The sequence below is a fragment of the Myotis yumanensis genome, unplaced genomic scaffold (genome assembly GCF_028538775.1).
Source record: "Myotis yumanensis isolate MYYU_CA2020_CCGP unplaced genomic scaffold, mMyoYum1.0.hap1 SCAF_5, whole genome shotgun sequence".
In the NCBI taxonomy this organism is placed as follows: Eukaryota; Metazoa; Chordata; class Mammalia; order Chiroptera; family Vespertilionidae; genus Myotis; species Myotis yumanensis.
Window position 1 is genome coordinate 20,777,093 of NW_027223756.1, and position 26,792 is coordinate 20,803,884.

At 54.3% G+C, this 26,792-nt stretch overlaps 1 protein-coding gene across 4 annotated transcripts in view; it reads right to left on the bottom strand.

Annotated features, from left to right (window-relative positions):
• The window catches only part of NDST1 (N-deacetylase and N-sulfotransferase 1), a 57,406-nt gene that overhangs the window by 12,834 nt on the left and 17,780 nt on the right, over positions 1-26,792 (bottom strand). For 2 of the 4 annotated variants that reach the window (XM_070414592.1, XM_070414593.1), the window contains exons 3-11: positions 15,814-16,713; positions 9,370-9,864; positions 6,571-6,658; positions 5,932-6,086; positions 5,109-5,294; positions 4,359-4,487; positions 3,411-3,593; positions 2,378-2,474; positions 501-624 (exon numbers count right to left, since the gene is read on the bottom strand). In XM_070414592.1, the coding sequence (XP_070270693.1) occupies positions 501-624; positions 2,378-2,474; positions 3,411-3,593; positions 4,359-4,487; positions 5,109-5,294; positions 5,932-6,086; positions 6,571-6,658; positions 9,370-9,864; positions 15,814-16,326 (1,970 nt within the window). In that variant the 5' untranslated portion in view covers positions 16,327-16,713. Of the gene's footprint in view, positions 1-500; positions 625-2,377; positions 2,475-3,410; positions 3,594-4,358; positions 4,488-5,108; positions 5,295-5,931; positions 6,087-6,570; positions 6,659-9,369; positions 9,865-15,813; positions 16,714-18,962; positions 19,050-26,519; positions 26,608-26,792 lie in introns of those variants that run through there. The other 2 variants (XM_070414594.1, XM_070414595.1) reach the window with 2 other exon arrangements.

Consider the following 26,792-nt stretch of genomic DNA (forward strand, 5'->3'; position numbering starts at 1 on the left):
CCGCGCGGTGCCTACACCACGGTAACCTTGGGTGACGGCTTCTGGTGGAAGCTGCGATGTGAGCCACTCCCCAGGCGACTCCCTGGAGGCTAGCGAGCCGCCTCTGAAGGACCCACAGACACTTTGGTTACGAGGTCAGCCACAGTGGGATGGGCTAGCTCTCGGGCCAGAACATTTGGATGTTAGCCCCTTGCTCTGTCCCCAGCTCTCAGGACCTTGGCTGAGCCCGTCCTCCTCTGGGACTCAGGATGCTTCTGTGCGAGCCAGGGAGAGGCTGGACTCTGACCCTGAGCAGTAAAGCAGAGGGTCATCGAGCGTCCTGTCCGTGACAAGGTTCCAACACCGTGGCTCCAGGGTCAGCCCGCTCTGTCCCTGTTTACAGGAACTTTAGCTGCGTGTGAGCAAGCACAGCTGCTTCCTGCTGCGGCTACGCGGACCTCCTCCCGGGCAGGCTCTATGGCGGCCTTCCTGTTCCTCTGCGGACAGAAGGGCCCACTCACCAGTCGATGCCTTTGTGATAGTTTTGGCCGTTAAAAAACTGGATCTCCTCGAAGGTCTCTGAGCTGGGGTAGTTGCTGCTGAGGTCGGGGTGCATGCCCAGGAACAGGTAGAGGGCCGTGGTGCCTGCGGGACGGAAGGAGGCTGAGACCAGGGCCCAGCCCGGAGCCTGCAATCCTGGGGTCTGGTTCTAGCTCTCCCCCGGGCACTGCGAGATCCTGGGGAAGTCCTTTCCCTTCTCTGGGGCTTAGTCTCCACATCTATACAGTGAGGGAATTACACTAAACCTGGGATGGCAAATACATGGCATGCGTGTGAGCACCCCAACTCCTGCACCCACTGCAGACATCACTCACCCGCCACAGCATTCTCATCCCTAAACGAGGACTGGAACTCAGAATCTTCCTCACCATGTACCCCAGCAGCCACACCCAACTCAGGACAGGCTCCTCCTAATCCCAGAACTAGGTCTAGGATTATGCTGGGCCCTTCTGGCCCTGGGCCTCTGTTCTCCCTGGCACTTGGGAGGAGCTCAGAGAAAAGGGCGCTCCAGACCCTCCAGGCTGTTGCTGTGAAATTCTTGAAGGGCTACAAAATCTGGCTCCAGGCGTCTTCTCCTGGGTGCCCTCACTCATGCCCCTCCCCTATTTGACAACACAGGACCTAGCCCTCCTCCTTCAGAGAGCTCACTCCTTCTTGTGTGTGAGCCTATGGTTACACGCTGCAATGAGAGGCCCCAGCAGAGAAGGAGACTTTAGACTCTGGTGATTAAGAGTGTATGTTCTGGCCCTGACCGGTTTGGCTCAGTGGATAGAGTGTCGGCCTGTGGACTGAAAGGTCCCAGGTTCAATTCCGGTCAAGGGCATGTACCTTGGTTGCGGGCACATCCCCAGTAGGAGGTATGCAGGAGGCAGCTGACTGATGTTTCTCTCTCATCGACATTTGTAACTCTCTATCCCTCTCCCTTCCTCTCTGTGAAAAATCAATAAAATATATATATATTTTAAAAGTGTATGTTCTGGCCCTGGCCAGTGTTTCTCGGTGGTTACAGTGTTGGCCCGAGAACCAAAGGGTCCCTGGTTCAATTCCAGTCAAGGACACATACCTGGAATGCAGGTTCCCTGCCCCGATTGGGGCTCATGCAGGAAGCAACCAATTGATGTGGCTCTTTCACATTATGTTTCTCTTTCCCTCTCTCTCTCTCTTTCTTCTCTCTCATCCTCTTCTCCTCCCATCTAGTCCCTCTAAAATCAATGGAAAAAATATCCTCCAATGAAGATCAACAAAACAAAAAAAAAAGAGTGTATGTTCTAGGGTCACAGAGGCCAGGGTTCAAGGCCTAGATCTGCCATTTCCTAGCTGACTGTGTTAGAGGAAGTCACTTAACTTCTCTGAGTCCTGAGTTTTCTGCTATAAGATGAGAGTACATGTTTGTGTCTTAGAGAGTGTGGATGGCAGATACTTAGCCATCGTGTCACCACTTCCTCCTGCACCTCTGGCAGACATGGCTAACTGATCACATGACTAACTGATCGCAGTCCTCTCTGCACTGAACCGGTTTTGCCTGGCATTGCTCGTACTTGCTGAGCAGCTGATCTGGGCTTCTCTGCCTAGACTAGAGACTCCCAGGACAAAGGGAGAGCTCCCTGAGGCTGCGGGGGTTCTGGACAGATTGAAGAATCACATGCCCACCCCACCCTCCACCCTGCTCCCACTGCCACAATGACAGGCAATTCCTATTCACCCCAACTTCACTCCTACTTCCTGGGAAAGAGGGGGCAGGTTATGCGGGAATGGGACCAGGGCAAGGTAGTCTCCAGGGTTCCATGCTGAGACAGTAGGCGATGGGGGGGGACTAGTCAAGAGAGAAGAGACCTGCCTGTTTTCTGGGGGCCAATGATGAGGAGTTTGGGGAAGCGGTCACATGTCTTCTCCTTGGACCAGATGTCTTTGTGGCGTTTGTCCTCGCAGGGGTCCTAAAACAACAGTGGAAGGGATGTCAGGGGGGCCAAGAACCCAATGAATGGGCCCCATGGCATGTGGATTTGTGGCTCTTACACCCCGACTGACGGGCTTTACTATGTGAGTCCTTGTCACATCCCCACCTCAGGACACTGGGCAGCTGGCAGGCAGGGGCCATTTCTGGTCAGTCCTAGCAAAATGCTCAGCCCAGTGTTTGTCATACAAAGGGAATTCACAAGGGGTTGTTGAATTTAGCTGCCTGAGATGTGTCTTAACCAGGGGTCAAAAACTTTTACTATGAAATTTAGTAAATCTTCTGAAATGTTAGCAAATATTTTAGGCTCGGAGCCTATCCCGTCTCTGTGGCAGCTAGTCAGCTCCACTGTGCAGCGTGAAGGCAGTCGCAGGCAGTACATACAGGACTGGGCGCGGCTGGGTCCCAGGAAGACGATAAAAATAGAGCAGGGCCAAAGTCTGTGGACCTCTGCTCCGAACTATGTGCATGTCATCAAGTCCAGCTTCTGTTTCTAGTTTTTGACAGTCCCCAAGGGCAGGCTTCCCCGAGAATGGTCTCCCTCCACCCTCCCATCAGCCCCTTTCCCATGGCTCAGGGCCTGCTGGAGTGAGGAGGGCAGGGAGGACTAAGAGTCTAGCTGGGCTGGCAGATGCTTTCTATACTTCCTCTGCATCATATTCACTTACGGTTGTACTGCTGCTTTTTCAGAAGCTGTGTGTGAGTGTGCATGCCTGTAGGTCTGTGTGGGAGGTGGACACGTATGTGCATGAGAACAAGTGAGTCAGCCCATGCTGAGAGCAAATGTGCACCTGAGTTTACACTCAAGAGTCTGAGGGTGTGAGGTTGAGCCCTGCCCACGTCTGAAGCTTGAGCCTGTGAGCAGTGGGCATTCCCTCCCTGAGACAAGGCCGCCAAGCGCCCCCCTCCCACCCACCTGCCAGAGCGGGTCCTTCTCTTCGGAGAAGATCTGGAAGTACTTCTGAGCCAGCTGCACAGGGGGCAGCGTCTGCAGCCGGAGGTTGGTCCAAGAGTGCAGGAAGCGCACCAGGTGCTTAAAGGTGTACAGGCCCAGGCGGTCATTCCCGTAGTTGGACAGGTGCGTCATGAAGATGCTAATCTGCTCCAGGAGGCGGGAGCGGGGGAAGAGGCAGGGGCTGGTTAGCCTCTGAGCCACCGTCACCCACTTCTGACCTTTGGGTCTTGCTTCAGCTTGAAGGGCCACTCGATAACCAGCCCAAGGTTCATCGGGGCCATCCACAGTCTCGCTGTGTGACCTGGGGCTGGGCACTGCCAGGTGAATGCAGATCTGACTGACCAACTACTACAGCCCTGAGATGGAAGCTGACCTTTCTAGGTGTTCTGTTTCATGTTTTTGGCGGGGTGGTGGTGCATGGAAGATAAGGTAATACTTAGGTATCCCATAAAGCTAAATAGTACCACCACTTGATATCTATTTAACATCTTGATATCTCTATTAAAGCACAAATTATTATTTCCACTTTACAGATAAGGAAAGACAGGCCCAGAAAGTCCAGGTAAATAGTTTACACTATATGTATTATATATAGTTTACATATTGTTTACTATGTATATTAACATATACTTATATATTTATACACTCACACCAAGACTGGAGAGAGAACGTGGTTTAGAATGCTAACACTACTCTACTGAAGTGCGAGATTATAAAAGGAAGAAAAGCTCGGATTCCCTGCACAGGCCATGCTGCGAGCAGGGACAGAGCAGAGGCTGGAGAGTGGGTTTCCCAATTCCCGGCCCTCACACCTGCTCTACCCCCTGCTCCCAGGCCCGAGGAGGCCTGCGTCAGGCAGACAGGCACTGCAGCCCACCTCCCCGCCAGCCGAGACGGAGGAGCACTCACGGGATTGAGGAGCACGGTGAGGAAGAGCTCGCCCCCGTTGATGATCTTGTCCAGCTCGCTGGAGCCACCAGGGTACTCGCTGTAGAAGATGGTGTGTGTGAAGAGGCCGCAGGTCTGCCGAGGGAGGACCTGGGAATGGGGACAGAGAGGAGCTCTGGCACCTCCAGGCATGGATGGAGGAGGGAGGACCCCTCCTAAGAGCAGCCAGGGTGTTTATTATCTGTCTCCTCCCATGAAACTGTGGGCTCCAAGAAAGCAGAGAACTCATCTGTCTTGTCACCACCTCATCCTGCAGTTAATTCAAGGGCCTGGTGCTGAGGGGGTTGGTGGGTTGGAGGAGGGTGGATGGATGGATAACGGATGGATGAACCTGGCCTCCCCACAGCTGCCCCATCTGGGCTGACAACTCATCCTTTCAGCAGTTCAGGCCAAAAACTCTGGAGTCATCCTGGACTCATCTTTCTCCCACACCCGACATCCAACTCATCAGCAGACCCTGCTGGCTCTAACTCCTAAGTAAGTCCAGAACCGTCCCAACATGGTCCCCTGTCCAAGCCACCACCATCTCTTGTCTGGAAGCCTGCACCTAACTGATCTGCAGCCTCCCACTTTGTCCCCAACAGTCTCTGCTCCACACAGCAGCTAAAATGATGGAAACCCTTTTAAAATATGTCAGATACTAACAGCTCACCAAAGCCGTGCTTCGAAGGAGTGTGTGCACACTGCCTGCTGGCTTCGGGGCCCACTCACCATGATGCCGTTGTGGACGAAGCCACGGCGGTAGCGGGCCGGCTTCAGGTGGGGGTACTCCTCCGTGCTGGTCACTCGGATGTTCCACACCTGCTTCCAGGCCTCGTACAGCTGCACGTGCACAGGGTACACGCCCGAGTGGTGGGGCGCCACTGCGTACCCCATGTCTGTGGGAATGCCGTGCTCCTGGGGAGAGGAGGGCCAGGGCAGGGTGAGCGGGGGCCCATCCCCTCTGGGCCTCATTTCCCTTTGCAGAATGGGACAGAGAAATCAGCGGCTAGAGCAGCAGGGCCGTGGGCCCAAGCCCTCGTGGTACAGAAGGGGAAAGGGGGCCCAGGAGGGAAGGGGATGTGCTCAGTCTCCACGCAAGGGACTGGCTGAGCTGGGACTCTAACTCTCGGCCCAGTGTCGTGCCCTCCAGCACCCAGGAGCAAGGAACAAAATGGGACTTTTTCTGCCAACCTGGGCTTGGAACTGGCTGTGGCCCAGGCAGAGCTAGCACTGGCCTCGGCCTCGTGCCCTCCTGGCTGAGGGAGCCCCCCATCCTAGCCTGAAAGGAAGAGCCTGGGCTCCGGAAACAAACGGGCCTGGGGTGAAGTCTCACTAGCTGGTGTGGCCGCCCTGCGCTTTAGTTTCTTGTCTAACAGGAGGCTACCAATACCCGCCTCTTGGGGTCTCTGTGAGGCTTCCATGAGACAGGGGCTACAAAGATGTTAAATGAGGAGCTGTCAGACCGAACTGTGAAAGCAGCCAGAGGCCCACCGTCGGCCCCCAGCCCAGCCCCTAGCCCGCCCGGCTCTGCCCCGGAGGGAATCTTACTCACGACAGCGAACTTCTTGTTCAGGGCCATCTGCTCAGCCAGCACAGACTGGTTGTGGAAGAGGTGGGGCTGCATGTGGCTCCACATGTGGGGGAACCACCAGAACTCCTTCACGTAGGACAGCAGCAGGTCGTCCCCAGCATCCTCAGCATCAGTACCTGCAGCCGGAGCACAGGCAGCTCAGCCCGGCCACCTGCCCTGAGGTCCTCCAACCTGGGCAGGTGGACAGGATGGGAGGAGGCAACGCCACGTCCCTCAAGAGCTTGGAACCGTTGCCTGAGCTACAGCACAGGAGCAGACATTAACTATTTTTGTAATTTCTTAAAATCCAAGGGCGCTTTAAGCAGAAATAGTAATCATTTTAAAAGGTGGGGAAGAGGGGGTGACACGAGGGAGAACATCCCCAGAACAGCACAGCCTGCAGCCAGGGAGGCTCAGGGGGAGCATGTCCCCAATGGCCTCTGCCTGGGGCTGTGACTGTTCTGTGAGCTGTTGGCTGGGGGGTGGGAATGGGGGGTACAGGGATCAAATGTGCCCCTAATATGGCCCATCAGACCACATGCTGCCCGTGGCACAGTGCTCTGAGGGGCTGGATGTAACGGCCCCTGGAGGTTGCTAGCGGGGCACAGCCGGGCCACTTACCTGTGTGGAAGAATTTCCCTGAGTAGCCCAGGTTGAAGGTGAAGTTTGGGATGTGTGTGCGCAGTTCATTCTGTGTATCAAACAGAGCCTAAGACAGGCAGAGAGAAAGAAAGGGGTGAGGGGAGAGCCAGCAGCTCCCATTCCTCCCACGGAGGCCTGGAAGTGTCCTGCTGTCCCAGGACCGGCTAAAACGTCCGTGGGGCCCGGGGGAAATGAAAACGTGGGACTCTTACTCAAAATTAAGAATGGCAGAAAGGCAGAACAGAGCATTACACCTGTACGAGCCCTTCGGAGCATGGGGCCCTGAGTGGCTGCACGGGCCCCATGCCCCCGAAGCCAGTCCCGAGTGGCCACCCACACCAGGCTTCTGGCAACGGGAGTCCCAGACCCTAGGCTGGCTCTGCCGTGTCCTTGAGAGCTTCATAACTTCTCCCAGCCTCAGTTCCCCCCGAGTAATGGGGGCAATAGCATCTCCCTACGGGGCTCTTGGGAGAATTAAATAAGATTCTGCATGTTGAACTGACATTTGGTAAATGGTGATGTCATATGTCTGTCTATGTCACTGCCACTGTAAGCCCCAGATCTTCACATGTCAAATGTGGAGGACTTCTCCTCACAGGGGAATGCAAGGCCAATGTCAAAGGACCATGACCTTTCCAACGATGTACTGGGCACCCAGCAAAGCAATGTTCCCAGGCATGACACGCCCAGTGCTTTGCAAGTCAATGAAGGGTTGTTGACACTTCTGAAACAAACCTACAGTTGTACTCTGGGATCAAGACTCGAAAAAAACATCCTTGCATGACACACAAGGCTATCCAAGAGCCTGCTATCCAAACACTGCAGACTCCATGTCCTGGCCCCCTGGGCCGCCACCGGCATCTTACCATGGCCACACACTGCCTGGTGGACAGGCACACTCCAGCCGGGTGGCCTTGGGTGAGTTACTTCATTTCTCTGAGCCTCAGTGCCCTGCTCTGTAAAATGGGACTTACGACAAGGCCCACCACACAAGGCTGCTGTGAGGGTCTGATGAGGCAACACACAGAAGGCCTGAGCCCAAGCTTTGCCCTCACCAAGCCCTGCATAAGCAGCTATTGTTGGCGTTATTTAAATTGCACTGACAGCCAGTACTGCCCCAGTCTCTGACAGAAAGGCTCAGTGCAGCCCGTGCTTGGGATTAAAGAAAAACCCCCACTCTGTCCTTTTTGACTCACAAGGACATTTAAGGCGAACGGGACCCTGGCTGGCGAAGCGTGGTGCAGTCTGCACTGAGCTAAGCGAACGGCAGAGGGCGCTTCTGTTCGTATTTTTTACAGAAATGGCTCCACACTGCTAGCATTCCTCCCACTCCAAAATAGGGAAAATAAGGGCGAGGCAGGGGGCAACCCCAGGTTCATGGGGATACAGTGAGCCTGCAGCCTGGTTGCCACATGAGGTCAACCCCGGACAGGGAGCGAAGGCCCAGGTTACACGGGAGAGAGCAAGGTTGGGCCATCAGGAGACCGTCCTAAGAAATCTCAGGAGGAAACACGATTCATAAAGCAGACCAAAGCAATGCTGCCCTGTCCCAGGAGGCGGGAGCCGGGAGGGCTCAGAGCCTGGCTGTCTGCACCCCCCTCACGCCTCACCCCAGCACCTCTGTGAAAGCCTAGGATGTCAGAAAATAGCCTGAAACCCTCCCGTCCACCCATCTTGTCACTTTGTAGCTGAGGCTCAGAGATGGGAAGGGACCTGCCCGAGTCACCCAGTGAAGGTCAAATTGGAACTTGGAGCCAAATCTTGATTCCCGAGACAGTGCCTACTCCCTACACCATCTGCTCTGCCCTTCTAGGGAGGCGAGAGGAAGAGTAGAGAATTTACTCTTGACCAAGGCAGGAGCGGGACCCTCCACCCCAGCCTTCCTTCCAGGCCCAGGGCTAATCCCAACAGTGATATCAGAGGATGGAGACAGCAGGTGAAAAGCATTCCTCTTGGAAGTCTCTTTTCCAATCCTCCTCCCAACATCAAAAGGAGTCTCGGTTTGGCGTTAATATGTCTCTGACACTTGCTAATCCATAGAAGAGCGACAGGCGGCCAGAGACAGCAGTGTCTCAGCAGAATTTAATCCCGGCTTTGTTTTCACTGGAATTATTGTTATGGTTGCCCTCTATTCACAGCAACCAACACTGATTCCCCATTTCTCACTAGTGAGGGCCTTTCCTTCGTAAATAACTTTGAGTAAAATAGCGAGTAGATGAAAACTCTAAGACTGCGCGATGGTCTTAATGTGCTGGCTTCTCTTTAGTAGTGAGCCATTTGTAAAACTTCCTGGTTTGCAAACCGCTTGTACACAGAGTTTAGTTTGGTAAACACACTTTGAATTAAACACATGCATTCCACTGTCTACACAGACCTCAGTTGAAATATGCCTTGTGTATGACTCCAGCTCTAGCTCTTGTTTAAGGAGTTTGTAGGAACTCTGGGACTGACATATAAACATTTCTGAGAGTTAAAAATCATGTTTGGATTACAAGGCGGGTGAACGACCCTGCCCAGCTCCCATCTGTGTCTCTGTGGCTGGGTCTCTTCCTCCAGATACATTCTTGAGCTCCACACTCCAGATGCAAATTCCTCTACAGTCAATACTTCGACATAGTTTTAAATGACACTGGCTTCAAATAAGGCAACTAATAAAGCCAACTGGCCAAGGGAGGGCCTAACAGTGCAGGGGAGATGCAGACAGCCAAGTCCTGACTGAGTACAGGAAGGTGTGCAGGTCGGCCGGCCCCCCTCCCCGGGCTGGTACCCAGGCCCTACCTTCACGTCCTCCACCTTCATGCGTGTGCCCTCCTTGCCCACAAAGATGTCGTCGATGTCCACCAGGATGTAGCGGTCCAAAGGCAGCGAGAGGCGCTTGCCGGTGAGGAAGGCCACGGCGTCCACAAAGACGAGCTTATGCAGCCAGAAGTTGAGGTTGTTGCCGAAGAGCACGCGCTGGATGCCGTCATGGAGGCCCAGGTCCTGGACCACGGTGGTGTGCAGCGAGACGTGCAGGCCGGCGTCCGAGCCCAGGTGCGGCATGGACTCGGAGGAGCGCGTCTTGGCCAGCAGCACTGGCTCGTAGGTGGAGTGGTTGGACTGGAACACGGTCCAGTCCTCGCCGGGCAGCATACCCTTCTCCACCTCGCTGGGCCGTGTCACGTAGAGCAGCGGGGACCTGGGGTTGATGCTGCAGTCCTTCAGGCCCAGGTTTGAGTGCAGGAACAGGGGGAAACCTTTGAGCTGCGCACTCAGCAGGCTGTTCTCATTGGCCTGCAGTCGGGGTGAGGCAGGGAGGGGGAAACAGAGTCATCATGTCCAGAACCCCAAGGGACCACAGAATCTCAAGTGTGCAATAACAGTAATGTCACTCACCCTCCGGGAGGCTTGCCACACATACCTCTGGCCCTTTGCTAACCGGACCATGCAAACTCAGCTCCACCTGTCACAGTAATATACTAGCTAACACGTATGCTGTCCTTACCGGAGCCAGGCACTGGGTTCAAGCGCTTTGTATGAGGGTTGCTAGTAATCCTCCAGTGACCTCCACCGTGGAGGAGGCATTGCTATCATTCCCATTTTGCAGATGAGGAGAACGAGGCTCAGAGAGGCTAGGTAACTTGCCCAAAACCACAGAGAGAGAGGTCCAGCAGTGAGAGTATGGACTCTACCAGCAGAATGCCTGGCCCTGGGCAAATTATGTAACCTCTCTGCCTCAGTTCCTCTGCTGTAAAATGTGCCTGAGAATTCGGTAAGTAGCTCATGAGGTGGTGGAGGAGGATAGTGTAATGCTGGCAGAAGTGCTTAGAACAGGGCCGGCGGCATCAGCAATTGCTCACTCAGTCCTCACATGAGCCTCAGGAGGTGAGGAAACCGGCTTTGAGGGGAGTGCGGCCCTCAGTCACACAGTGGTCAGGAGGAGCCAGTTTGTAGCCGATGGTCTAGTTCCGGAGCCCATACACCTGACCACCAGGCTGTTTCCTGGGGGTTTCCAAACTGCTTTGGCCACACAAACCTTTCTACAGGGGAAATCTGAGGTGATGCCAATGTAGACGAGATCAAAGAGGAGGTATCTACTGGGGGTGCAGACATGCTACCCCATAGCTCTCCTAACCCCCATACACCCCTAGCACCCTCAAGGCCATCCCCTCACAGGAACCCAACTCCCCATACCTCCCTTCTCCTCCCAGGGTCTGCTGCTGCCCAGCTTCCTGGGGACCTGCAGACAGTACCCTTAACTCCCACTTCTCCTCTTCCCTAGGCTCACAACCCTGCTCCTACACACCCTCTCTCACCCTCCCAGCCACCTACCTCTGGATATGGTATAATTTGTCCTTGTCTCTGTGCCATTCTGTCTTCTTGGCCTGGAAAACTCCTGCTCATCCCTTAAAACCCAATGCATATACCCTCTCCTCTGCGCTGGCCTTCCTGGGACCATGTTAAAGCCTCAGCTATAGCACTTTTTACCTTGGCGGCTGCATTTATGTTGAGGGTCTCTCTCCCACCAGTCTGTACCCTCTAGAGGACATGGGCTATGTCATTTCCAGCATAGGCTTGACACCCCGAGGGAGTGAACACACATTTGATGAGTAACTGAATTTTTAAAAATGACAGAGGAACAGACAGCTCTCCAGTACCTGGCACATGCCAGCTGTTCAGTACAGGTTTCACCTGTTCATTTCCTAGCTATTCACTATGCCAGACACGGTGTTTAGTGTCAGGGATGCAGTGAGGAAAAACAGACAGGGTCCTTGCCCTCATGAACCTTCAAGTTGAGCAAGGAAGAGAGACAGCAATCAAATCGCAGAAATAAATATAAAACTTCAATGAGGCACATGTTGCAAGAGGAGGTGCATCATCCTAGAATAGTGGATGACTGGCGTAGTCAACCAGGGAAGGCCTCCTGGAAAAAGGGGCCTCCTGGAGAAAGGGACTCAAAGGAATAAGCATCAACAAGGGGAGAGGGAGAGGCCCAGTTCTAAGAACAGCAAGTGCTGAGGCCCTGAGGCAGGAGAGGGCTCAGCACAGTCAAGGAATGGCAAGAGGACAACAGAGTGATCAAGAGAGGAAAGAAGAGGAGACAGAAAGGTCAGCTAGAGCCAGACTGCAGGACCATGAAGGTTGGGGGTGGCAGTGGGAAGCCATCAAAGACTCCATCAGAGCGTTTTGAACAGAGGGATGACAGGTTCCATTTGCATTTTACAAAGACCCATCTGGCTGCTGTGTGGAGAATGAGTGGGGTGGGGCAAAACAACAGTGGACAACGGGCACCAGGGAGGCTAGAGAGGGAGGCGGGTGGTGCCTAGGGCCGCCCTGGAGAGCTGGCCAGGTGAGCACTGCACTAGGGCACCCGCTGTGCCCCAGGGTAGAATTGCATCTGCCCACAAAGGTGCCTCTTACTCTCTCCTTCACGCAGAAGGGCTTTTTCTAATTCCCACAAAGGCTCTGCAGGGCCCTGACCTTGTAAACCACGATAGGAGCCGAATTTGATGTTATCAGTTACCAGGAGTACCTGCCAACTGCCCACTCTGTCCCAAGTCTCAATGCAGAGCGCACCGCCCTGAGAGGCCACCTCTCCCAACCCCAGTCTCCCACCACCCTGTAAGCCAGCATGGGTCAAAGATGAGAACTGTATTTCAGGCCCTGTCCCTCACCTGCTGTGGCCTGGGAGGTCACACTGGACCACAGGCACTGGGGGATCCCATTTCAAAGCCCCGACCCTGAGCTGACTGCCAGGCACTGGCAGCTCAGCCAGCTGCCCAGCTGGAAGATATTGAAGAAGGGGAAAAGCCAAGTTGCTGACTGTCCACTCTGTCAGCAATGAAAGGAACCAGCAGGGAAGGGAATGGAGAGTAAGCCTCGCATCACAGAGACTGACCCCCAGCGCAGGCCTCGCCCCGCAGGAGGGGAACCCCTCCTGTCCCTCAGCACTAAAGACCCACTCAGGAGACACCGAGTCTTCTAATGAGGCCATCCAGGCAGCGGAAGGAAGCCTGGTCCAGGAACTGGGAAGCCCAGTACAGACTTCATGACTGGCTGATGACCTTGGGAACCCCATGTGTCCTCTCCAGGCCTCACGTCAGCTTGTTCTGGGTTAGAAGCCAGGAGTGTGGTTGTCAAATCTTGGCTCTGACTTACTGGCTGTGTCATCCTAGAAAGTCATTTAACTTTTTAAAAAAATATATGTTTCTATTGATTTTAGAGAGAGAGAAGGAAGATGGAAAGAGAAACATTGATGAGAGAGAAACATCTATAGGCTGCCTGCTGCACTTCCCCTACTGGGAATCGAGCCCGAAACCTGGATATATGCCCTGACCAGGAATTGAACCAGCGACTTCTCAGTGCATGGGACAATGCTCAACCAACTGAGCCACACCAGCCGGGCCACTTAATTTACTTCCTTACCTGCAAAGGAAGTGTCTGCTTCACAGGGCAGTTGTGAGAGTTACGCATGGTAAGGCAAGCAAAGCAACGAACTCAGTGTCTGGCATGCAGTCAGTGTGCAAAAAAAGGTCGGGCAGCCCTTGTCAGTGCCAGGAACTGGGACTGCTGATGAAGACCTGCTCCACCTTAAGGACCTCTCGTGAGCACAGGGCTCAGAGACATAAGACTAAGTGCTTCCACCAGCTGTTTGCTAGACACAGAAATGACAAAGCATGACCGCTGCCATTGACTGGGGGGCCGCAGGCACCAGGCACTGTGCTGGAGTTGCCCACCCCGTCTTGCTTTGTCTTCAACATGGCCCAGGGAGGCGGGAGCTGTGATTGGCTCCACTTTACAGATGGCTTGAGTAGTACCCTGTCCAAGGTCACTCCGCTTTTAAGTGTCAACAAGATATAATCAAGGGCCTGGACGTTTCTGCCCTTGCTCTCCTGCTGAACTGGGAATGCAGCACCAGTGGGAATTGGAAAATGAATCTCCAGATCCCTGGGGTCCACAAACCATGTGGGTTTGGCCAACCCAATGCACAGTGCTGAAGGTGGCCTTGCAGAAAGAGCCCAAAAAATGTATATCTTGGCCGACAGAGGGCGCCAGTAAGAGTAGAAAGTCACAGGTCTCCGATCAAAACCAAGTAGGGGTCTCCTGTTATTCAATAGGGTAGGAAGAGCAGGAAGATGTGGAATTGCCACTGACCCTATTAAGCACGTCCTTGCCCCTCGCAGGGCCTCATGTTCACCTGGAGAGCAAGGAACTGGGGCTAGATGGGATCCAAGTTCTCAGCTGTACCAACTGTGCCCAATGACAACAGTCCACTGCCTGGTTTCCAGAGACTGGGAGCTCTATGCACTGGATGTGGCCTCTGATGCAAATTCTGCTAAATAAATGGTATGAGGTTCCTGAACTCACTGCATGATGGTTGAGACTAAGGCCCATAGAGCCAGACACCTGGGTTCAAACCCTAGATCTGTATTCATTGGAGGTGTGCGCATGGGCATATTTCTTCACCCCTCTTTGCCTCTATCTGCTTCCTCTTAAATCAGGAGGGTATCTACCTGGCTTGGAGGATGGTCTACGAGTATTCAATGAGTTAATTCATGTGAAGCATTTAGGACAGGCAGGGCATGGCTCCGGGTGAGCACTCGATAAATGTCAGGCCTGGGGCTCTGACTCGATCTTAATGAAGTCCATGGAAGGAAAGGGAACAGAGTCCAGGAGAAAAGAAGAGTCTGACAATGAAGAGAGTCTGACTTTATGCCACTATAAAGCCATAAACCAGGTCAGCATTTCCCGGAGGGCGATCTGTGAGGAAAAGGGCTTTGTGATCAAGCCAGTTGGGGAACAAATCTCACCAGGTTGCTCTACTGCAGGACTTCTAGGAGCCTTCAATTCCTTGACCCACAAAACCTCAATGGGTGGCAGAGCGTCCTGCTGCATTAACGCATGTAAGAACACGCTGTGGAAACCCATCATGACGCCAGGCTCCTCCCAGCACAGGGGAGTCCACAAACGCGTGGGACGCATGGTCATCCAACAGTGGGCATGGGCTCCTTCTGAGCCACCTCCTGCTCCCCTCCCTGCTCATGCCAAGCAAGAGCCTGCTTCAGGACCCATGCACTTACCCTCCCCTCTTCCGGGAAGGCCCCTGGCACAGAGCCACACAACTCCTTCCCTCACCTCCTTCCAGTCACTATATCAAGGACAACTCCCTGGCCATTCTATCAAAAACAGTCTCAACCGCCATACCCATCGCCCACTCTGCCCTTGGCCTGCGTTATTTCTTTGTGAAGGTCTCACCACCTGCCACAGGGTATGTTTATTTGTTCATTGTCTGTCACCCACCCCTCCCCACGGCAACGTCAGCTCCGTGACAGAGGGACCTTGCACATTTGATCACCACTGTGCCCAGTGCACAGCACAGGGCCTTGGACATGCTAAGTGCTCAGTAAATACTGACTGAATTAAGGAACAAATGCCCCCAGCGCCCAGCTAGAGTCCCAACCAAAGTGTGCTTTCATCTGGCAGGTCAAAGTTCTTTGGCCAGCGCCTCTGGATGTCCATCCAGCTGTCCCCACCTGCCCCTCCCCAAGGACAGCTTCTCCAGGACACTGTCAACAAGGACTCTGACCCCAGCAATCATTCTGGGTGCCCCACAGAGCCCAGAGCAGCTGGCCTTCCCACTGGGATTTCTTTTTCTTTCTCCCAATGCAAAATGGCTCCAATTCAGGAGGTGCATAAACCCCACACTCCACCACAGCCCAGAGGAAAGAGCCTGTGATCCAGAGCCCAAACTGTCTCAGTCTCAGTTCAAATCCTGGCTCTCCCACTTATAGGCTACACAGACACATATACATAACCTAACCCTCCTGAACCTTGGTTTGTGCATCTGCAAAATGGGGACGACATACCCATCCCTCAGGAGGCCTGCCACAACAGGTTTTGAGGGACCTAGCAGAGCATATCCTCTCCTACCCATCCCTGGGGCCTCCTTCAGGCAAGTACCTGCTATATGCCAAGTCCCATGCATGGCAGGCAATTCCCCTGCCATGTGCTCCTAATAAAAGCTAATCCTTAAAAAGCACCTACTAGGCACCAGGCACAGGGTGCCCCAAGTGCCTTACATACACTCATCCATTTAACCTTCACAAAAATCCTGGGAGGGAGGTGCTACCATGACACCCATTTTACAGATAAGAAAAGTCAGGCACTCAGCTAACAAGTGTGGAGATGGGATTCAAACTTAGCTGGAGCTCTTAACTGCTTGGGACCCTGCTCCCTGCGTACCTTGAAGAAGCCGATGATGCCCACGCCGTAGGCCACACAGTACTTGTCCAGCAGCTCCCGGTTCCAGGCGTCCAGGTTCACGTACTTGAGGATGTTCTCATAGATGATGAGGGCGAAGCGGCCACGGCCCTTGTCAGTGAGTGTGGGCATATCCCCCTTGCCCGGTGCAATCTCTGTGCGGTACTTAAAGCGGCTCGACTCCAGGATGGCCACCACCTCCTGGCCCAGCTGTGAGTAGAGGCTCTCCACAAACACCAGCACCAGTGGGTCCGTACGGGAAGGGGTGGCCGCCTGCACAGGCTTGAGCGGCAGCAGGCGGCTGGGGGCAACAGGCGGCGGGTCCCCACAGTCAGGCTCGGGGGCGTCTGCCGAGGGCTCCAGGCCCCGCTTCCAGCCATATAGGTAGTAGGCGGAGACACAAACGCTGAACACGCAGAAGACAAACAGCAGGAAAAAGATGGCCTGTGGGGACACGTGCCGACACAGCCTGCGGAGGCGCGCCAGGGTGGGCATCCTGGTCTCCGAGACCTTGGCCACCAGAGGCCCGGCCTGCCCTGGCCACCCCAAGGCCCCACGCAGAAGGCGACACCGGAGTTGTCCACGGGCCAACAAGTTCACAGACAGTTAGCAAGCGAGGCCCTCAGCAGGCGGTGGGAGTGGAGGATCCGGGCCGCCGGCCCTTCCTCCCAGCCAGGGGCACCGTCCGCAGGCTGGTTGTGCTCCTTCCTTCCTCCTCGCCCCTTTATGTCACCATGGCAAACCCCCACGTGGTCCTGTGCACAGCAGAAGTACCCCAGGGCGTCAGGGCCTCCTGGGGGGGCCGGGCGGCAGGCAGGAAGACACTGGGCAGGCCCGGGGATGCCACATGCTGCTGGCTTGGTGGGGCCCCCGGGGCCAAGGCTGTGGAGAGAAGTCAGAGAGTGAAGAGTCCGCGTGTGGGCTTTGGGGTTAATTTATGAGTGTTCAGGCCCAAGTTCAAGTACTGCTGCCTAACCTGGCTGAATGATCTGCGAGAGCTCCTTAATCTCTCGGAGCTTCAGTTTCTCCATGTGTGAAAAGGGACTGCCGGTGGGACCCAGCTCACAAGACAGGCTGGGGGATTAAGTCCAACAAGGTGTGTACATGGCTGACAGCAGCACCCAGCGTCTGGTGTCTACAATGGCAGTTGCTATTTGTTATAGTCGTTGGAGTCAGAGACTAGACCAAGAAAACGCCAGGAGTGGGAAGAAGTGAGACAGTAGACACTTCCCAGGCCTGGGAGCTGGAGGTGGAATTCTAAATCACACTCGAACACCACGTCCTCACTGTCTCTCTCTCAATGACCTGCAATGCTCCTCCCCTCCCCCATTTCTCTGAATGGGCCCAGCAGCCCCATCCGACAGATGAAAAGGCTGAGGCTCAGGCAGAGCAGCCAAGCCAGGGCTGTGAGGCACGGGTGGCTGAGCTGTGCTGGAAGGGCCCTCTCAAGCGTCAGTGACCTCATCTGTGAAATGAGCACCCCTGGGCCGCAGGGCTGGGGCTCAGGGAGGACTGAGTGAATCAGCCCAGGAGCTTGGCACCAGCAATAGCTCAGAAATGGCAGCTGTCACTATTTGCCCCAACGCAACAGGCATCTTCCATCCTCAGGGCTCATGCCACACAGGTACACAGACCAGGATCCCGAGCTTGTCGAGGGAAGGTGGGCAGGGCCCCAGGCAGCCAGCACTTGGGTTCCAGTCTCCCCCACAGCCAACCCCTGACAGGCATACTGCCTGTATGGGTTTCTCTGGAGAGTTGATGAGACCACCCGCCCGTACTAAGGCCCCAATTCCATCACCCCAAATAGCATCCCCCCACACACAGCCCTCTAGTCTCCCTTCAACATGAGTGGAAGCAGCTGCTGAAGGCTAGCAGGAGAGTTCCCCAGGGCGCTGGGCGTCGGGACAGGGACAGAGGTGCAAGGGCCTGGGCTGGTGCAGCCGGGGAGGGAATGTAAGCCTAGACATAGACTTGGGGGTGAATATCTTCGAAGTCCCTCCCCAGCTCCAAGGCAATCCAGGGTGTCCCACATGGGTACGACATGCCCTGCCAGAGAACTTCTAGGAACTCATACTAGGAACTTATCCTTAATGGCAAAGTGTATAAAGATTTCCCCGCAAAAATATGCCCCCAGTGCTATTTATAACAGCAAAGATGCCATTTACAAAAGCAAATGCCCAACAACAGGGGACTGTCTTTGGCAATTACAGCGCAAGCATGTGATGGCATCCTAGGCAGCCATTTACAAGACGTCAAAGAACATTTACTGACACAGCAATAGAATTACCATATAGATTGTTAAAGTGGAAAACTTGTATAAAACAGTATGCATTGTCATACTTTGGGTAAAAAATTTTATGCATAGGCTAGAAACTGGTACTAAATAAAAAAAAATGTTAACAATGATTATCTCGGAGGGGTTTTTATTTTCTTCCTTTTGTTCGTCTCCTAAATTTCCTATAATAATCATTTGGTATTTTTGTGAAAATAAGAAAATAAATGTTTTCAAAAGATATGCTCATAGACTGACAGATCTCAGAGGGAAGAGAGGAGAGGGGTTGGGAAGAGATTAACCAAAGATCTTCTATGCATATATGCATAGCCCATGGACACAGACAATAGTGTGCTGAAGGCCTGGGGTGGGGCCGGAGCTGGGTGGAGGAGGGCAAAGGGGGGAAATTAGGGGACATCTGTGATACTCGCGACAACAACAACAAAGGTGTGCTCAGAAGCAAGGGGAGGACAGTCTCAGTCACCAAGTCCGCTCCCAGTTCTGTCATAATGTGCTGTGTGACCCCGAGCACAACCTACCCCTCTCTGGGCTTCCTGTCTATTAGAGAGGGGTTTAAGCCAGATGATTTCTGGGGGCTCTTTCACCGCTGAAAGTCTACAATTCAGTCCCTACTATGTGCCACCACCATGGGGAACCCGAGGCCACCAAGAAAACAGGCACCTACAAGGCAGGGGGATGATGTGGCAGTGGGGAAGGGAGGGCGTGTGAGAGACCTGAAGGCCACAACGTCCCTGGAGGGAGGAGGACCGAGGAAGGCTTCCGGGAAGAAGTGGTACCTGAACTGACCAGCAGGACAAGTAAGGGCTGCCCAGGGGTAGGAAGAGGGAGGGGCACCTACCACACGCAGCTTGCAGTTGAGGTAGTGTGTGGGCTTTCCAGGGACTCAGAAGTTCCAGCTGACAGCAGGCAAAAAGGGACAGGTTTCCTGGGCGGAGTCAGGAGGGCCGAGGCAACTGGTCCTGTTTATACCTAGGGTGCACCTGTGTCCTACTCCCACTGATAAGGGCAGCCCTCTGCCCTATGATCCCAGTGAGCCCCACCCCTTGGCCTGGGGCCAGGACAGACCTGTGGGTGGAGAGGGAGAGCTGCTCCAATGGTGCCCTGCTTGCCACTGAGGCCTGAGGCCACCAAACCTCACTTCCCTCGCAGGCCTGGGCGCTGTGGTCACTGGCCCTCAGTCTACTGCACTAACAGCCTTTCAGCATGTGTGGAAATGATGCGATCAGCAGCGTCTCAGACATCTGGGGGACAGAGACCCTTGTGGGAATCAGATAACATTTTCCATAAAAAAATATGCACATGCCCTGGAAAATGCTGTAATGATTTCAAGAAGTCCAGACCCTGTGACCCCAAACCCATCCGTGGACCTAAAGCCCTAGGCTCATACAGCCAGGCACCTCCGTTCACACCCAAGCCTGCCACCCAGTGCTTGTGGGATCCTGGGCAAGTTAACTTTTCTGTGCCCCCATTTCCTAATCTATAAAAGAGAAAAACTTGACATACTTCCCAGAGCTGTGAAAATTAAGAGGGGTTGATCCATATGAAGTGCTCAGAGCCATGGCTGTGCACAGCGCGGAGGGCCAGCCGCTATGATCATGCCTGTTGTTTATTTCCAGTACTCATCATGTGGACAATAACTGAGCCCACAAACACTGCAAAGTCTGCGTGCTCCCTCTGAATCCCCATTTGCAGAGGCTGTGGCCTTTCCCAGGAACTAGATGGATGGGCAGGGAGGGGCCAGAAGGTTAGAGGCCAGGAGGCTAGGGAGAAGGCCATGGTAAAGCCCAGCCCAGCCCAGGCTAGAGAGAGGGTAAAGGAAGCAAGAAAATGGGCCCACCAGCCTGTCCCCAGAGAAGTCCAAGTACCTGGGGTGGGAGTGGGAGGGGCCAGGAGCTTTGTGAATAAGCACTGGCCTCCAGTGAGCTGGCCTCCAGCACTGCCCACCCACCCCCGCCCCCGCACTCCTTCACAGGTCTGACCCCAATCACTCAAGGCCTCCAATAGCCTGCGTGCCAGAACCCCGGGCTCCAGGATGGGGAGCTGGAGGGTTTCTAATCCCCCTTGGAGCCACCAAGGCCTCAAAGACAGCTGGGGACTGAGGCCTCAACAACCCCTACTGCCCAGGGCCTGGACCCTGCCTGGGCCCTGCTGACATCACCAGCCAAACTCCAGCCTCGCCCAACCAGACACCAATCTTGGTCAAGCATTTAGGCCTTTCTAATGACGTTCCCATTGCCTGGAATGCCTCCCCTACCCCTGGGACACTTATTCATCCTTCCAGACCCCAGTTCCAATGTCATCACCTCTCTGAAGTCATCCCCACGCACCATGACCCTTTCTGCCCCCGGGGGGTCCCAATCCTTAGGCTTCCCACCCATCCCCATGCCACAGCCAAGGCTGAAAATCAGGACCTCAGGCCAGAACAGGATGCAGATGTGTGCCCTTTGACCTGCACAACATTTTTGAGATTAGTTATCAACATTTTAAAATCAGGGGATTTCACACAACTTCTAGGCTGCCTTTAAAACGAGCACGTTCTGGTGACATGGGGCACGCATCCCCACTGGCCACCATCAGCGGAGGCATTTACAGCACCTGCCTCGGGTAGGCTGGCCATGTGTTCCCTAGTCAGCACAGTGCCACAGGCCCCTCCTTCCTCATCTGGCTTCCTGCCCAGCCCCTGAGTGCACCTGAGCGTGTGGTCCAGACAGAGTAGACTCGGGATGTTTCCACGAACAGCTCTGCACTCTGCAGCCTGCAGGTCCCAGGTCTGGACCAGGACTTCCTGACCTCTGTGCGGGCAGGCCCTGCCTGGCAGCTGGCACACAGAGGGCCTCCCCAAATACCAATTTCCTTTCTTTCCCTTCCCCAAATGCCTGGGTGCCCTGTAGGGCAGGAATAAGTCTGATTTATCCTGGAAGCTCCCAAGACTTTCCCAGGCATAGGTCCTTCTCGAGTGCTCAGGGTATGAATAAATGAGCAGCTGTTATTACCCCCAATTCACAAATAAGGAGACTGAGGCTTCAAGGTGAAGTGATGTGCCACAGTCACGTAGGAAACTGCTAAATCTTGACTCAAAATATTGTCATTCCTCCAAGAAACTCAGAGGTTTCTATAATAATTAAAAAAAACCAACATTATAATTGTCACCATTGTTATTTTTACTGCTTCCATGTATTGAGCACTTACCATGAGCTGGGCCCTGTGCTAAGCCCTTTTACAACTAATACTGACATTATTCACATTTACAATTGAGAAAAATGAGGCTCAGAGAGATTAAGTCACTTGCCCAAAATTGCACAGCTAGTCAGTGGCAGAGCTGAAATTTGAATCCAGACCCCATGAGGTGGGGTCCAGGGTCTGCAGGGAATCCTTGGCTGGGATGGGAGGACAGCATGAGGGGGCCTCAAGCACAGAGGCCTCTAGCCCTCAGCCAGGCTCCCACTGTGCTCTCCCAGCCTTAGGTCCAGCTTTCCCTGCCAAGGTGCTGGGGATAATGAATGAGATGCTCTGGTCGTCATGGAGATACCATGGCAACGCCGCACTTTTGGAAATACCACGGTAACTGTGGCCATTGCTTGGGAGTTGAAAGTCACTCCTGCCCCACTCCCTATTCTGAAATGCTTTGGGTCCCCATAATCCTCTCTAGGGCCCAGAGAGAAAGGAGGCAGAGTTAGCTCTGTGTGCTGGGGTAACTCAGGGGCCCCCTCTGGTTAAGATCTTTGGTTAACTCAGGTGGGGGCCTGAGTTACCCCAGCACACAGAGCTAATGGGCCTTCCCAGAGAGCAAGCGGTCCAGAGATCAGGACTGGGGAGGGGTCCAGCTCTGCCCTGATGGACAGGTGGGCTCAGCAAGTGCAACCAATGACTGAGCTTCTTGTGCCTATCATGGTGACGTGCACCTATACATAACTTGCATATACTTGGTGCCTACTATGTGCAGTGGGCCTCCTGTGAAGGTCTGTATGCCTCATGCTGTTTTATCCCAACAACCTGAGAGGCAGCAGTGGCTGCTGGCATGGTAGTTAAGGGCTCTGCCTGGAGCCAACCAGCCAGAGCTTGAATCTGGCCTCCATTATTTACTAACCTTGTGACCTTTGAGCAAATCACTCAACCTCTTTGAGCCTCAGTTTCCCCAAGTGTAAAATGGGGTTTACACTGCTTATCTAAACGCAGCCAAGACTAAGAGAGACGACAGCTCAGTGCCAGGCACACAGTGATGTAGGTTAAGAAACATTATCCATTTAGCAGACTTGGAAACTGAGGTTCAGGAAGGAACTGGCCCAAGGCCACATATCAAATTAATAGTGGATCCAGAAAGCGAGGAGGGGAGGCCAGGTCTGGGAGCACGCTGGGAGTCAGGGAGGAGCAGATGGCCCCTCCCTGTTCCCTCCTGTGTACCTACCGAGCACCACTAGGGGCACGCATGGCCCTGGGCACTGAAGGTGCTGGCCTCTGGGCTGAGGCTTCATGTCTCTGCTGTGATGCTGCTACAGGACGAATGAAGGCTCTCACAGCCCCGCATGCTCACCCAGCCCAGATGTGATTTCTTGCCTGGGTTATGCCTGACAAATGTTCCCTATATCTCCCATACTCATATGCACACGAAAGCACAGGAAAACTCTTAAGATGCTTATATGTTCACATGGTGCCATCACAGGCATCTGGGCCACAGGCAAGAGAATAGGGTGGGGAGTTGAGAGGAGGTGCAGGAGGACACCTATAAAGAGGCTCAAAAGTATGCGAATGGCCGGCATTGTGGCTCAGTGGTTGAGCTTTGACCTATGAACCAGGAGGTCACAGTTCAGTTCCAGTCATGGCACATGCCTGTGTTGTGGGCTCCATCCCCAGTGTGGGGCATATAGGAGGCAGCTGATCAATGATGCTCTCTCATCATTGATGTTTCTGTCTCTCTCTCCCTCTCCCTTCCTCTCTGAAATAAATAAAATATATTTTTTTAAAAAGTATGTAAATGGGCACTGGGTTTGGGGGTGGAGGGATGGTTGCAATCCAGGTTCTGAAAGTCCCACAAGCGATCCCAGGAACACTCCCCACAGCTGGCCCAGCCCCTCCCAGCCTGTCACACCCCCAGCACAGTCACCTCACCACCCTCTACCCAGACACACCCCACAGCCACCAAACTCCACCAACCACCCTGCCCCAACCTACCCCACCCACCATGTACAGCACAGCCGAGAAAATACTCGACATTTGTTTCCCAGCTGTGCAGGAGTTTCTCCAGCTCAATCACACCCCTGGGAGGCCCATATCCAGCAAATCCCTCCTCTGCTGGAATTCGATGCACACCCCATCCCCCACAGCCCTGCAGTGCTGCCTGGCTCTGGGCCAAGCTGCTGCCCATCAGCCACCCTGGAGTCCAGGGCCACCACCAAGGGACTACTGCAGTCTAGCTCAATCTCAAGGCCAACGAGTGTGCAGTCCACCCTGCAGTGAGCACACGGGGACAATGAGGCCCAGAGAGAGAAAAGGACCCCTGGGGATGCACTTGCTAGGCCTGACCCACCCCCACCTACCTTGGTTCATTTTCTTTCCAAGAAAACCCTGCCCATCCCCCTCTCGGGCCAGCCTTAGCGGGAGGTGGGACTCTGCCAGCTGTGGCTTTCAAGTCCTCGACCCCCTGCTCTGCATCCCACCGTGCAATGCCAGATTTACTGCCAGATGTCAGCTGCTCTTACAACTAGAACACTGGTCCGCAACTTCACAGGAAGCAATGCTTCAAGGCAGAAATGGTCTCCTACCCACGGTCGGCACACCCATGAGCTATGTGCCCTTGCCTGCTACCTTCCCCTTTTGAATCTGCTATGAGTTATCTCTGAGCTGAAAGCATTAATAATACGAATTTCCATTTATCAGACAGGATATGCCTGAGTGCTATTATTTAACCCTTACGACAGCACCATCAGCTACTTTCCACTCATCTCACAGACGAGGAAACTGAGGCCCAGAGGGGGCCCCTGAGTTACCCCAGCACACAGAGCTAATGAGTGGGTGATGGGGAATCTCAGCACAGAGCCACCGAGCCCATCATCCTTCAAAACCCCGGGCCTTCTGTGTTCACCCAGGACACCCCACTCTCTGCACCCTTTGAATGGAGCTTTTTCTGTTTTTGTTTTCATCCATTTTATGTGTATTTTAACTTAAAAGCAGACTCTAATGAGCCTTCTTGGAAGCAGACCCACAAATCATCCATCAATGTACAAGCAAACAAAGCATAAACCCTGGTTCACTCGCAGGCTCTCAACCTGGTTGTTGTGGGTTCCCCGGCAGGGACTGCCCAGCAAGAAACCTCAGGAACTTAGACCTGCTTGTGGAGAATTTGTCTTTCTTCCAACAGGGCCTGAGTTGAGAGTTTACCTTTGCACCAGCTCTGAGGAAAGGGCTTACAGAGCAAACAAACAAGTCACATTGCTGGGGATGGGGGTGGGGGGGAGCGGGGGCGGGGGAGGGCAGAGCGGGGAACAAGCAAATCTGGACCAGCTGCCCTCCTGTCCCAGGGTCAGGCTCCAGTCCCCCTGAAGCTCCCAGCGCAGACCCAGATGGGCAGGCCCACCCCAGGGCATGATCCTCATGAGCCCATCAGCTTCCCAGAATAGGGGTCCCTCCTCCCAACCCCCAAATCCATGTGCAACACCATCAAATCCATTCCTATTTTTCTTAGGCTCAGATCACAGGCACTCAAAAAGACTAGATGATATTTCTTTGCAAATACCATAACCTCCCTAGCTGACAGCAGCTGGCAGTGACTGAGCTCCTGGTAACTGACCAGCCCCACACCCGGGCTGTGCTGAGAGCTTTCCCTGAATTATCACACCCAATCCTCACATCCTGAGAGGTGGTATCACTGACATGTGCACTTCACAGATAAGAAAACTTAGGCTCAGAGAGGGTAAGCCACTGACTGAAGGTCACACAGCTAGGCAGAGGTGGAGCTAGGAGCCCAAGCCAGCCCACGTCAAGCTCCTGCTTGTAACTTCTATATAGTCCTGCTAGCCACCATTCCACACCATTCTTGAGCCAGCTCTTCAGACCAAAGCATATCCAGGGAGAGGCTTTCTGTGGGCGGCTAGCCCCAGCTGCCTACATGTAGGCTAACCCAGGAGAATCTGCAATGGGAAAGCCGTTACTGGCAGAAGAGCCAGCACAGGTCCCCAGAGAGGCAGGACCTCAGCTAAGGGGTCCTTACCTTCTCCTACATCAGGGGCTTCTGTTGTCCCAGGCAGGAGCCCCACATGAGAAAGGGGGGCTGCCTCCAGGCCCCAGGAAGAGGCCTCCTGCTAAGGAAGAGGAAAGAGAGGCAGGAGTGAAGCTCAGAAGCAGGAGATCTCAGCTAACCACCAACAGGAAGGACAATGGTGACCCACAAGCTCACGGGCCTGCTGCACGCGAGGTACTGTAGCAAACACGGCCCGCCATGCCCTCATTTATCGTCATGGATTCCCAGTGAAGTAGAAACAAGGGTATCATGCCCTGAGCTTCTCCCCTGGCTGCCACCCCTGCAGAGGAGCAGGGAAATGCCAGCCCCTGCCCTCCCACATGCCACCCCACATCGCCAGATGCCCCATGAGAAATTCCGAGGAGCAGGCATATCTGGGGACCTCCATCTCGTGGATGCGGAAGCCAAAATCCATGTGGGCCTGAAGTGCATGCATATCAGCATCCCAGCGCCTTTGTGCCTCCGGACTTGGCCCGTCCCTTCTCTGTCCTTCTGTTTCTTCAACTGGACAATGAGGGGAGTGAACCAGATCGGAAGCTGATGACCTCCTGGGGACAGAAGCCTTCAAGAATATACTGAGGGCTGTTACTGGACTGTTCAGGGTGGCTCTGACTGGCCCCCAAGTTAAGAACATGGAAACCCTCTAGGGGCCCTGTGGGCTTTGATGAGCCATGGCTCTCACGGTCTAGATAGGACTGAAGCCACAAACGTGACACATGAGCACCCTGGAACTCACCATTCCAGCTCCCCATGGCCCTGCCGCCCTGCGGTAAATCTTTAACTCTCGGACCTGTCGGCTCCAGGTGGATTTGAGGGCTTGCCGAGCTGTCAGAAGTCGCAAGAGAAACTGATCCCTTCCTTCCTTCCCACACCTCCTCCTCCTCCATCAGGAAGCTGCTGGCCAGTCCTGCAGCGACCCAGGGCTGGGACACTGAAGGAACCTGCCTCTGGTCCTGAAGGCAGACAGGACCCAGCGCCAGGCTCCGTGGCCAGCCAGCCCCCACCTCTGCACCCTGGGCCCCTCTTGCGTGGGTATGAACATGCACACGCCGCTTGCACACAAACATCCAGACAGACCTGGGAGAGCTGGAGAGCAGGGAGGGCACTAGGGGCCATGGTCAGAGGGCACAGGGAGCCCAGGGAGAGAATGACAAGACCCACCGGAGCTCCAGGCAGCAGCCGCTTTACTGCACCGCGTCCTCTCAATGGCTCCACACTCCTCACTTAACACAGCCGCACCTAATCCCAGAGCCAGGACAAATGGCATTACAGTTGGCTAGTCCCCTCCCCGGGAGGGAGGGGGTGGCCCCAGAGCACCCTGAGCCACCAACCATGTTCCAGGAAGCCTTCAGCACCCCACCCCCACCATGTTTCTAGTCAGAGGCCACCAGCCCCTACCTATTGGGCCTCAGCCCAATTCAGTCCCCCGCCCAG